We start from the raw sequence: 12,500 nt of genomic DNA on the forward strand, positions 1-12,500 counted from the left end.
GCTTGCCTGGTGGTTCCTCTCGCAACTGGAATGAGTATGGTGCTTTGTCTTTTGACCGTTAGGCAGCAACGGCCAGGTGCAAAGTACGTCATCTGGCCTCGTATTGACCAGAAGTCCTGCTTTAAGGCCATCATCACAGCAGGTAATGTTTTCCTTAGAAGTGAAGTCATTTTTTTCTGAAACTTGCTATGAAGGTTATGATAAAGTAAAGAGATAATATGTTGATAAGGAACTTAATTCAGGTCTGTAATTGATTTCCTTATTTTTATTATTCTTCAAGGATTTGAACCAGTTGTGATTGAGAATTGCTTGGATGGGGATGAATTAAGGACGGACGTAGCAGAGATTGATCGACAGATTACAGCCCTGAAGCCCGAGTCCATTGCTGCAGTAATGACAACAACAAGTTGCTTTGCTCCAAGAGGGATTGACAAGCTTGAAGATGTAGGTCTTATGTTTCATACAGATATTTTTCTTGTGAATGATTCTTATATTTTTATTGATAGTAACAATGGTAGGAATAGTAAGAGGAATGAGTTCTAGTAGTGATAAATACATTTTTTGTTGTATATTATGTTTGAGAAGTATTTTAATTTTTTTTCTTCTTTTTTTCTTTTTTTCTTTCACTCTCACTAACTAATCTAATTTACAGGTTGCTCGGTTATGTTCAAGATATGGGGTTCCTCACATTATAAATAATGCATATGGTGTCCAATCAACCAAGTGCATGCACCATATTCAGGAAGCTGCAAGGTAAAGAAATAAGAAAAGTAGACTACAGTTTTTCTAATAAGGTTATTTTGTATATTGTGATTTAGTTATCATTAATGTGTTGAATATGGATATTTAGATACTCCTTGCATGTAAATGAAAATAGGGAGAGACTGCCTATTTTCTTTATTCATAGGAAATAACAATTGTATTTTGATGCATTTGTATCAAGAAATATGGATAGTTAAAAGACTATGATTTACCAGGAGGTATGTCTAAGTGGAGGAGGAAATGTTGGAAGGGGAAAAGATCTAGTGTTAGGCTGAAATAAGGATGTTACTTCACATTCACTACATTTCATTCATAAGAAGATAGAAGCGGGAAAACTCAACTCTGCAATTAGCTCTGACAGAGGAGAGCTTACAAAGAGAAGGAGGGTATGGGTTTCGATAGCCTGGGTGTGACTGAAGGAAAGTTGCCAAACAGTACCAGTAATACAGCAATATAGCACTCCTAACCTAATAGCGATTGGTAAGATATTTGGTAAAGGACGTGAGTACAGTAATGGGTGGTGCTTCATGCCTGGCAATTGTCCAGCTCATGTTAAGGCCCATGAGGCCACATCTTGGGACACTGACTCATCATATTGTGAGAGATCACATATTTTTGATTATTCACCGACAAGAGTCGAGTTATACCCCACATAAAATGCACATAAAATAATGTACATCTTGAACTATCCTTATTTTTGTTTAGACAACTACTTGCAATTATTAGTTACAAGGATAGAATTTTCTTGATTTGGATATGATTGGTTTACAAGTAAACAGTTGCAGTTGCAGTACTTTGTACTTCCAAGAAGTACAAAGTAGGTTAGTTTTCTTTAAGTACAAAGAACTTCTATTGCTGAGACTTTGTCTTAGCATCATATGATTACCTGTGTTAGCACTACAGGTAACTTAAAACAAATTTTGGTGTCTACAGGGTAGGTCGTGTGGATGCCTTTGTGCAGAGCACCGACAAGAACTTCATGGTTCCAGTTGGAGGAGCTGTTATTGCAGGATTTGATAGCGCTTTCATCCAGCAAGTGGGCAAAATGTACCCTGGTAAGCAATCAATCTGATATTGAGCTGTTCAGTTATATTCTTTGCAGCAGCATCAGACACATTCTGCTGGTCTTTCAGTAATTAATAACTCAATCACTGCTTTCTTCCTTCATTTCAGGACGTGCATCAGGCAGCCCTGTGGTGGACCTTTTTATTACGTTGCTCTCCATGGGTATCAGAGGTCACAAGAAATTACTAGAAGATAGAAAGGCGCTGAAGAGTCTCCTAACTCAGCGAATGGAAGGAGTTGCTGAGAAATATGGTCTTAGAGTTCTAAATACCAAAAATAATCCCATTTCCATAGGTGAGTGAAGGATATTTAATATTTCAAAAAAGGATTCTTTGTCATATGAAAATTGTTGTTACTTTGTTATAGGGATTTCATGTTTCTTTAGTATTACATTTGCATTTGATACAGCCAAGAATGTAAAAGACCTATATGCTTATTTTATTTCACTATATCTAAGAATTGCTTTCAACAGCTATGACTCTGCCGGAAAATATGAACATACCACTGACTGAACTTGGGTCAAGATTGTTCCTCCGAGGTGTATCAGGAACAAGAGTCATTAGAACATCGGATGACAAAATGATTGCTGGCACGAGATTTATTGGTAAGTTTTCCCCTGTTGTAATACCTAAGCTGGTTGAGCTTTGAAGAGAAAATCTTTAGAGGAAAATTTCAGAGTGTTTGTCCACTGGGTATTATAATGAGTGAAGAGAGTTGAAACCGAATAGAGTAAAGAGAATAGGAATAGAAAACATAGAAAAGGAAGGGGCTTGACAAAAAGAGAAGCAATTACTAGTGTTCCAAATTCATAGTTTTTACTTGGTTTAAAGTTAAGTGAAATACATTCACTTTGTTCATTAGATTAGAATTAAATTTCATTTCACATCTGTCATTCTTGAATTTAATTTGTAGATTCCTAATTATTGGAGAAGCCTGGAGGTAAGTCATTGAAGTTTTATGGAGTTTATAAGGACATATATGTATTCTGTTGAGGAAATGAAGGTGGTGAATGATAATTGGCTCAGTTGTTTCAGTTTGGAAGAAATCTAGGAGTTGAAAGACATTTTCCACTTGATAGGGATAGTTATTAGAGGTGTAGACACCTTATCTTCCAGCAAATGGAAAACTTACTACAGGTAACGGGGTTGCAGATCATGGGGACAATATAGAATCGCAAGGACTGGGAAATTTGTTAATGGTGAAATGTAGTGGTCTCCGATTGCCTGGAGGGAGGTTTAGTGGGAGAAAAAAACACCAGATCATGCAGGAGAAAGTCCAGTGGGGTAGAATGAAGCCGTACTTAGGGATAGAAGGCTTGGAATAGCTTACTCTGGTTGTGAGGCTGGAAGTAAGACATTAAACAATACCAAATTTGCAGATTCCCTTACTATGCCCTATTTACACCATGATAAAGGGTCTATAGAAATATCCTGTCTATAAGGGGAAACTTAAGGCGTTTTAAGTAGGGAAAGTTCTTGCCTGAAATTTCAAGCGTTTTTCTTGCTAACTCAAGCATTTCGCTTGCTTTCTCAAGCGACCTCCGTAGATGGCTAGACTTGCACTTGCTAAGTCAAGCGGTGTACCGTCACCATGGCAACAGCGTCGGTTGCGTACCGTACTGGTCATGATCCTTCGAATGCAGGCATTGGCCAGGAACTCAGCTTAATATCTTATCAGATAAATAATTTTTTCACGGGATCTGATTCTGTAATTTTCTTAAAATTATATTCAAAGAAATTGAAATTAACTGAAAACGAAAGGAGATAATGGAGATTATGGGAATAAGATGTGTTTTACTTATAAATAATAAATCATTATGAGATGAACAATTTACCTCTTACTGTACTGTTACTCCTCATCTATCTAAATTGAGAATATATCTGCTATTCTATAAAATAAAGAATATTTCAAGTGAAAAAAGTCTGAGGAATTCTAGCAACATTCTTCTCTTGATATTGTATTCGATGATTTGTTATGTTTAACCTCATAAAATCGGATATATGGGAATGGGTAGGCCTATATTTTAATTCAGGGATATTCATTTGTTTTGATAAGGTGTCAGAATGAAAGGGCTGCCAATCGGAAATGTGTGTCATTGTTTTTAGAGGCACTTTATATGAATATAGGAGAAAATACCTCGCTTTGTTAAGATGTTTGGGTAGATTTACGCTGCCATCTTGATGCGGCGTTAGCTTGTCAGCTGTTTTGAAATGCGCACTCAAACTGTTACCAACTGCCAATGAAATAAATCTACTTGTCTATTGCTGTTAAAACCCAAGTATGTATATGCTGTGTGTTATTTTGACATTTCTATGTTCTCCAATAACTGTTATGATTTGTACTTTATAGAAAAACACTTCCACATGTCTGGCATCACTAAACAGGGCCTGCCTGCCTTGGAAAGCGTTCTAAGTAGGGAACGGTACAGTTCTTGGCCTATTGGCAAGAATTCTTGCTCAAGCGCTCCCCTGCTTAAAACGCTTTTAGTTTAATACCTGATTCAGGTAGTTCTGACCTTTAGGGTTAAAGACAGCATGTAGAGATCTTTTTAATACACCCGTTTTATGCTGTAAAGTACCCAGTTAACCTAAATCCACTTCTTGAGAAAATTATTTGAATTTTATAATTTCCAGGTTGGGGCAGTCATTCAAAAAGTTATCCATATGCATACCTGACTGCTGCTGCAAGTATTGGCATGACAGAAGAGGACGTAGACCTCTTTATCCAACGTCTTGACAAGTGTCTGGAGAAGTTCACAGGCACAAAAAATACAAAGGAAACATATGGATCAGAGAATGACGTGACAAGACGGGATTCAAAATCGTACACAAGAGGAAGCAAAGGAGAAATCAATGGCTAAGTGTGCAGATATTGAAAACAAAGGAAGGAGAGGAAGAGGTAAAATAATTGTGTATTAAAAGATAAATGAATACACAATATAGATACTGAAATGTTTCTTCAATACTTGCATCAGACGTTAGTTTAAAATGCATGGTTTAGAATAGTGGCATGATTGTTTGCTGTATAGAGTTAAAATGGCATTGGGCTTGAGGGTAAAGTAACAATCTGTGATCCAGTTGTTTTCCTTGCAAAATAAGTAAAACAAAACATACTGTTGTTTTAGTGAAGGTAGTACATAGTAAAAAGAGACATTAGATGTGTAGTACAAAGCCATCCATTAAAGACTTTTTCCGATTCCTGACTTTTAAACCAGTCGCCAGTAATCTCAAGCTTTAACCAGTATTTGCCTCTCCTACCACAAATAACCACAATGGAAATCAAGTAAAGGTATCTGTTGTCAAGAATGTTCTCACATATGATAACCTACCAAGTTAAGGTGGAGATAATAAGCCAATAAATTTTGCATTTTATTTACCTTGTATGATTTCCATTGCTACATGAAGATATTTTTTATATATATTGTTTCCATGGTATAGATATCTATTTATTTTTTACCTATGTATTGATATCTTGTGTATGTATGTTCACATAAAAGAAACAGTATAATATTTGCAATCTCACTCAGTTACCCTAGAAGCATGGTCAGAATTTATATGCATATATATATATGTATTTTTTTTACATCATGTTTGTAATTACGTGTACTATTTAAAGTGTATCCATTTACTCTTCATTTTATCATTTAGTACAGTTTTACTGGCATCAGCTGCACTTTTCCATCAGCACCAAGGACATACCACTAATGCAGCATATACTCTCCAATACTGTAGTATTTGATAGTTAGTACTAACTACAATATAATTCAGGTACCATAGAAGACCTTAAAACTTTACACCAGTTTCCATAGTAAATGAAAGACAGAATAGTAATGTCATCACAAATTCAGTTTTGCTCTGATTATGACAATTGTTAGCAGTTACCAAGGGAAACACCATGATGCAAAAGTAGGTGCACATGATTTGACGATGTGAAGATACCACACCTCATTTAGGGGACACTAGATGTAGCATGGTGATATGTTGGAAAGGTATCTCTGCTAGGTGAAGAATTCCATCGTTATTGAGCATTATGGTTTCTGTGGATGCATATTGAGTTTGTGAAGTGTTAGTGTATGTGTAAGCAACAACCACTGCTTTGAATGTTTATTTTTCACAAGAGAATATTAATCATTGTCAGTCAGAGTCTTCAAAGACAAGTGATTAAATGAGATCAGCAAGAAATCCCTCAACCCTTGGTTTCACTGCTCTTATCTACTTCTGGAACCTTTTAAAAGTGAAGACCGGGATTATGATCCATGTGGACAGAGCTTTGTTTACTATCTAGGGAACTAGGAACACTAAACATAGAGGGTTCATAGTCTAGAACTAGCTATGGATATTTCAGAGCAGTGAGAACCTATAGTGCATCATATTATGCAGTTATAATAGCAAAAAATGTATGGTTTGATATTTATATTGAATGTTCTTTCTTTTATTTCCCCTCCAAAATATTATGACTCATAGAAACAGCTGATGGGCAAAAGCTCATTCAAGACTGTAGAAAGAACACCATGCATAGATACATTGCTGATCTTGTTTAAAATGGGTTTTATTTATATTAGAGACTGGGCATTACTATTCTTCCTTGTGTTGGCCCATGTAGGACTTCTTTTTTCTTTTTTCAACTAAGAAACTAAAAAGGATAGGAAAGAAACGAGGAAATGAGACAGGCTATCTTGCTCATGTTGCAAATTGTTTTAAAGCCAGTGTTGAATGGAGACAAGCTCAGGAAGACTGGTCGCTGTACAGGAGACTTGGCGCATAGGTGTCTTAGGGCTCAGAGCTAGATAAATTGTATGACATTGGTGTGATGTTTAACCTCTTTGATCCAAATGACATGACCATTATATCAGGAAAAAAATTGGCTTGGATGACATGAACATGCAATGTTGGGAAAATCAGACTGTGGGCAGGGTGACACAAAATTGCTGTTGTGTGCATTTTGGGTGAAGGCTGGGATGACAGAAAAGACGCACCATGGGTGCACAAACCACTTACAGTTTGATTAGACTCATTTGGCATTTAGAAAGAGTTTTTTGCATTATCCTCATTATGTCCATGAGCCATGACTGGAAATGCACCGGCTCCAGGGAGGACGCCATTTCTATGCTTAGCATTCTATTCCTGACCGCCATGACTGGCAGCACAATGTGTATTACAGGAAATTGAGTATTACGCACGCACAAAAAAAAAAGACAGCAAAATTTTACTTACTTTTGTTTTCTTGCACTGAGTTATATACTTCCTAGAGGGATGATACGGAGTCTGTGCAAGGAAAATCGTACATTACCATGGGGATAAAGCAAATCAAATGACAAATATGGATATTGGAAAATGACAAAAAAAACTAAAAATTCTTATGCATAAGAAGAGAAAATAACATTACAAAGGGGATGCATAGAGTCTTGTCACCACACAAGTGTTTGTGTGCACCTGGCCCACAAACCACGCACCTGGCAGAGTGACCGCTTATGTACACCTAATACGTATATATTGGTTCATGTGATTGCTGTGAGGCAATTGGACCCAAGGGGTTAATGCCACTACATCCATCTCTGTGTGTACTCTCCTGCCTTTCTTTTTTCTGGTCATATTTCTGTTTGTAGAAGGCCATTTCTGTCAGTTTGTCTGCCCATCTACATTTCTGTGTGTATCCTTCTTACTATCTATCTGTGTTGTATATATCTATAAATTTGTCTTTTTATCTGTCTGTCTATTACTCTGTGTCTGTGTCTTTGTCTGTATCTAAATCTTTCTGTCTATTCATGTATCTATAAATATATATATAGATAGAAAGATAGATAGGTAAGTTGGAATAGTAGATAGGAATATAATTAATGTGGATCTATACATTCTATGGAAATGTGCTCCTCATACCATGTGCACATCTATATAATTAATTGTTTCAGAATAATTTCCACACAGGAAAATCACATAATAAGTACAGTATTTGCAATATTGTCACAGCAGGACAATATGTCTATGGATAGCTACAGTACACTGTCTTACTATATTGTTTTCTTGTCTACATATTCTCTTTGAGGTGTGGGATTTTCATATTTTGCATAGTGTACTTGCTATATACTAACAAATATTGTTCAAGGTAGCACACAAAGCATTAAATTCATTGCTCACCATTATTCAAGCACAAGCCTACAAAAGTAATTGCCTTATGGACTGCGTTTTTTCTGTACATTAGCTGCTACCTCAAATCTTGTCACTTGCCACTTACACCACTGCCATGAACACTATGTCCCAACTGCATCGGAAACTTTAACAGTGAACAAGCAGAGCTGTAGGCGGATATTCGGGTGATTGATTGTCAGCTGAGTAAACTCTTCCTCTCGCGAAAAGCAGTGTTGGAGGTAGGAGTAAATTGCATCCTAAAAAGTTTGAGAGGGTCATTTCTAAAGAATTTGTTGTACTTTGAAGTCAGTGAATATTGTTAGAATTATGAGGTTGGTTGCAAGTTATAATCTTCTAAGGGATGTTAGGCTAAGTTCAGGGATATTATATTCTACTTCCATATATTTCTATTGTATTTAAGAGTAATATATATCAGAAATTATATATGTTCAATCCTTGAATATTTTTATTTGAGATTTTGAGATATACATTCTTAATTATATTTTTTACAAAGTTTTGGAAAAAAGGGAATGAAAGTGATTACAATTGCTAAGATCTCAGTAGATTAAGATTAAAGGAGCCAGGTAAAGAATTGTATGCTTGATACACTTGTCTTGTCCATACAACTGACATCTATCTTTGATTTTGTGATGTAGAATTGTCAGTGTTCTCGGTTAGGTATGCACATGCAGCGTGCCGTACTTAGGGACACGTAGTATGTCGGTAAAACAGTCTACTTCTAAGATTTACAGAAGGAACCAAATTAGGAATGCTTCCTATAGATTTATAAGTAAGGAGCCTTTAAGAAAGATGGGAGAGTTAGGGCTTTTGAGAAGCACTTGGGAGGAAGTAGATGTATATGTATCTGTATTTATAGATTGCTTTTTTTTTTTTTTTCATTTTTCGATATTTCTTTCTTTATTTTTGATTGTATATTTTTTTTACTGTGGATTGTTTGATGTTTGATTTTTATGCAGAGAAACGAAAAAATAATCTACTTGTCTTGAAAATTCTGGGCAAATTTGATTTCTTTCTCTCTCTCTCTCTCTCTCTCTCTCTCTCTCTCTCTCTCTCTCTCTCTCTCTCTCTCTCTCTCTCTCTCTCTCTCTCTCTCTCTCTCTCTTTCTTTCTTTCTTTCTTTCTTTCTTTCTTTCTTTCTTTCTTTCTTTCTTTCTTTCTTTCTTTCTTTCTTTCTTTCTTTCTTTCTTTCTTTCTTTCTTTCTTTAATGTCTTATCTATTAATTAAAAATTTTAGATTGTATATCACAAAACTTTTAAAACTGATTTCCTATCTTTTTTGCATTAAAGGTGGATTTGGTGAGGAAAGAAAATTGCACATCATTAAGAATTGTTAATATATGTTTATTTGCCATATTCTTTGTAGATGATTTCCAAAATACATTTATTTTCTGTATATACATAGCATCATTCAATTATTGAAGCACTTTCAAGTATATATTTTGTTGTTGTTGTTATTATTGCACTCTCACAGTTGGAGGGTAATGGAATGCAAATGACAGAGGATAATTACAAAGCTTTTTTTTCCAATTTATTTTATTTATTTACTTATTTATTTATTTATTTATTTATTTACTTATTTACTTATTTATTTATTTTCATTGTCAGACTTGTTTTTCTCTGATGTAGAACAAATTTAAACTAGCCAATCTATAGATAGCTAATCTATCTCTAGTAGATTAAAAAAAAAGCAAGAGTTGCAGGCAGTCCCCTTAAGGTGACATTTTCTCTTTCTAGCTTCTCTGAAAGGTATTAATACCAGATATATAATTATCCCAGTTGATGAAAGTCCAAAGTAGCAAGTAACACCAAATGATCATAACCAGATAGTAAATACTCTAGCCATTCTTTAGCGTTGCCGTTTCCATTCCCGCAATCGTTATGCTAGTAAAGTGTTACTCCCATTCTGTTAAGTGCATCTTAGATCGTATTATTCTAATTGGTACATGTGCTATGCCAAAACGTGTATAACATACTGTAATTTAGGTAACCACCTCCTTCCTGTTGTAACCATTAATGTAAACCAACGTCACCATTCCAGTCCAGCGAACCTCACACAGTACAGTTAGTGTCTCACCACTAGTCCAACCATGAATGCAGTACAGATATACCATTAACCATGATATCACTAATGTACCTAAAATCATGTCATAAGTATATTCATCTACTTTAATGCCAGACTCTGATAACAAATAGAGCCAGAAGAGTTCATATAAATTTTCATGTCATCTTCAAGACACGGGTAAACATAAGGTATTATGTAGAATCCAATCGATATGCCAAACCTTGGTAATGATGAAGAAGCTCTGCTATAATTAAGGTTGCTATAAACAAGGAAGACATACATTTTCTTTTGATGCCAGACACAATACATTGCTAATTAAAAAAGTATGCAATCAGTTCATGTTAAGCTACGATACTCCATGTTGACAAATTGCTTTAAATGTTTTGCAGAGTTCTTCACTGCCAGTATTATGTGGTACTTTGGAAAGGTCACTGAACTTTCAGATTACTTGGCTGTGAAACACCTCAGTGTGTAGAACACTGATGAAATATATGAAACATGTTAGGCACATAGTATATCAGTTAGGCATACCATAGAACTGTTTAGATTACTCAAGTGTTATATGTAGTCTTCATCTCATATTATAAATCCTCATTGTGCAGAATATAGATGAAAAATGTAGAACATATGTTAGTTGTATAGTGCATCATTTAGATGTGTCATAGTGCTGTATAGTATATGAAAGTTTGTGTAGATTCCATCTCCGTATATATACAATAAAACTTGTATAATTTGGATTCAGTTTTTTGTTTCATTTCTGTCATATGTAAAAGCTTGCAAATGAAACACCATATTTTTGATGTAGAAAATAGAAAAAGACCCTTTGGTACAAATAAGGAGACTTCTTAGATTTCTTCTGCCACTAACATATTCTATATGTAAAGAACATTTTTAGTATTGACAACCTAAATTCCATAATTCACAAGAATATAATTCCTAAATAAATGTTCATGCTTGTATATAGTAATTATTTATATTATTGGTAATTGATGTAATCTGTACATTTTTCTCTTATCTTCATCTATTTCAAATTGCACAATGTAAAAGTATCAGTAAAATCTCATTTTGATTGATTTACTTCCAGCCATTGCCTCCTTTACAACAAGCCTGAAACAACAAAATTTCACATATAATAATCTATTTACAGATGTTTCGCCAGTGATTCTATGCCCCAGAGGAGACAAACCCCACAGTCCTCCTGTGCGTCCATGATTGTCTTAACAGGAGATAAGAAGTAGATTGAATTTTTTTCTGTTGGCTCAATTGCAAATGTTTTCCCTCGAGGCAATATTCATTTACTGTGGAAGTTATACAATATATTCTTCTGCAACTGGATTTTGGATCCTCTGACGCCATTTTATTTTAGGGATTAATAATCTCTTTAAAATATGAATTATGAAGAGTTGAAAGATGAGACTGTACATGTTTGGAATAATTGTGAACTATATTGATTATGGAGGAGGGTTGACTAGCTGCCGTTCATGTGGTTATTGCTGGTGCTGCTGTCATACTTGTAAGAAATTGTTTGAGATCACCAAGGTTAGTGCCTTTTTATATTAGTATGTAAAGATGATTAGTTTCACTGTACAGCCTTATCAGAATATGTACTGTAGAATCATCTGTACTTACTTCTTTGTAAATCAGTGTCAGTTTTGAAGGAAAAGTTTCTTATTTTGTATATTTCCCTTTTTCTTTTTCTTTTTGCCCTTTCAGGTTGTATGTTGCCCCCTATCTATAGGTGACTCCATTTCTAAGTGGATGTCACAGTTTCTCAGAGGAAAATTAGCAAGTCTCCAACTCTGCTTTCGCAATTTGGACAGAATTCGGACTTTAACTTTCAGAACAACAGTCCTTCCCATCCGCAATAAAAAGGAAAGAGAATGGTCATTTTCCAGTCCTTCCCATCCGCAATAAAAAGGAAAGAGAATGGTCATTTTCCTTTAATAATTTCCTTTGCTCATACTGGACGTCGAGAATGCCAGAAATTGTACAACTTATCTCCTCCCTATGGCTGGACATGTCTGTAGACTTCTGATCAACAGACACAAGGGCATGACTTAGACACTGTCATTTCACAGTCATACGCAAAAGCCTGCCAGACTAAAGATGGTAATATGTAAAGAGTTTTCGATAGCAGGCATCATGTAGAGGCTTATGTAGACGAGATTGGGTTGGGGGAAGGGGATAAGAGTGCTGCTGATTCTTTGAGCATTCTTATTTTTTAATCCCGCTAGTAATTAGTTTTATATCCAGGTAGCTTACTGATTTTTGGTTTCCCTTACCCTTTGCCATATGTGGAAAGTGACTGATTTCATAAATTCATACTGATGTGAAATAATTAAGGTTTTGATGAGGATGTATTTTGTTTGGTAAATATCGTAAGCTGTATTTGAAATGCCCAGACAGTTGAATGGTTAGCCTATTGGATCAGGGTGCTTCGTGGCCCACACTTATATATTCATATA

At 35.3% G+C, this 12,500-nt stretch overlaps 1 protein-coding gene across 2 annotated transcripts in view; it reads left to right on the forward strand.

Moving 5' to 3' along the window:
- Positions 1-11,314, forward strand: part of SecS (Sec synthetase) — a 21,522-nt gene extending 10,208 nt beyond the window's left edge. The window contains exons 5-12 of one of the 2 annotated variants that reach the window (XM_027358333.2): positions 1-142; positions 281-444; positions 653-753; positions 1,696-1,817; positions 1,936-2,121; positions 2,300-2,431; positions 4,461-4,725; positions 11,183-11,314. The exon at positions 1-142 is cut by the window's left edge and continues 17 nt beyond it. In XM_027358333.2, coding sequence (XP_027214134.1) covers positions 1-142; positions 281-444; positions 653-753; positions 1,696-1,817; positions 1,936-2,121; positions 2,300-2,431; positions 4,461-4,687 — 1,074 coding nt within the window. In that variant the 3' untranslated portion in view covers positions 4,688-4,725; positions 11,183-11,314. Of the gene's footprint in view, positions 143-280; positions 445-652; positions 754-1,695; positions 1,818-1,935; positions 2,122-2,299; positions 2,432-4,460; positions 5,335-11,182 lie in introns of those variants that run through there. The other variant, XM_027358332.2, reaches the window with a different exon arrangement.
- Positions 11,315-12,500: the final 1,186 nt, after the last annotated feature.

This window comes from Penaeus vannamei, chromosome 4 (genome assembly GCF_042767895.1).
Source record: "Penaeus vannamei isolate JL-2024 chromosome 4, ASM4276789v1, whole genome shotgun sequence".
Lineage (NCBI taxonomy): Eukaryota > Metazoa > Arthropoda > Malacostraca > Decapoda > Penaeidae > Penaeus > Penaeus vannamei.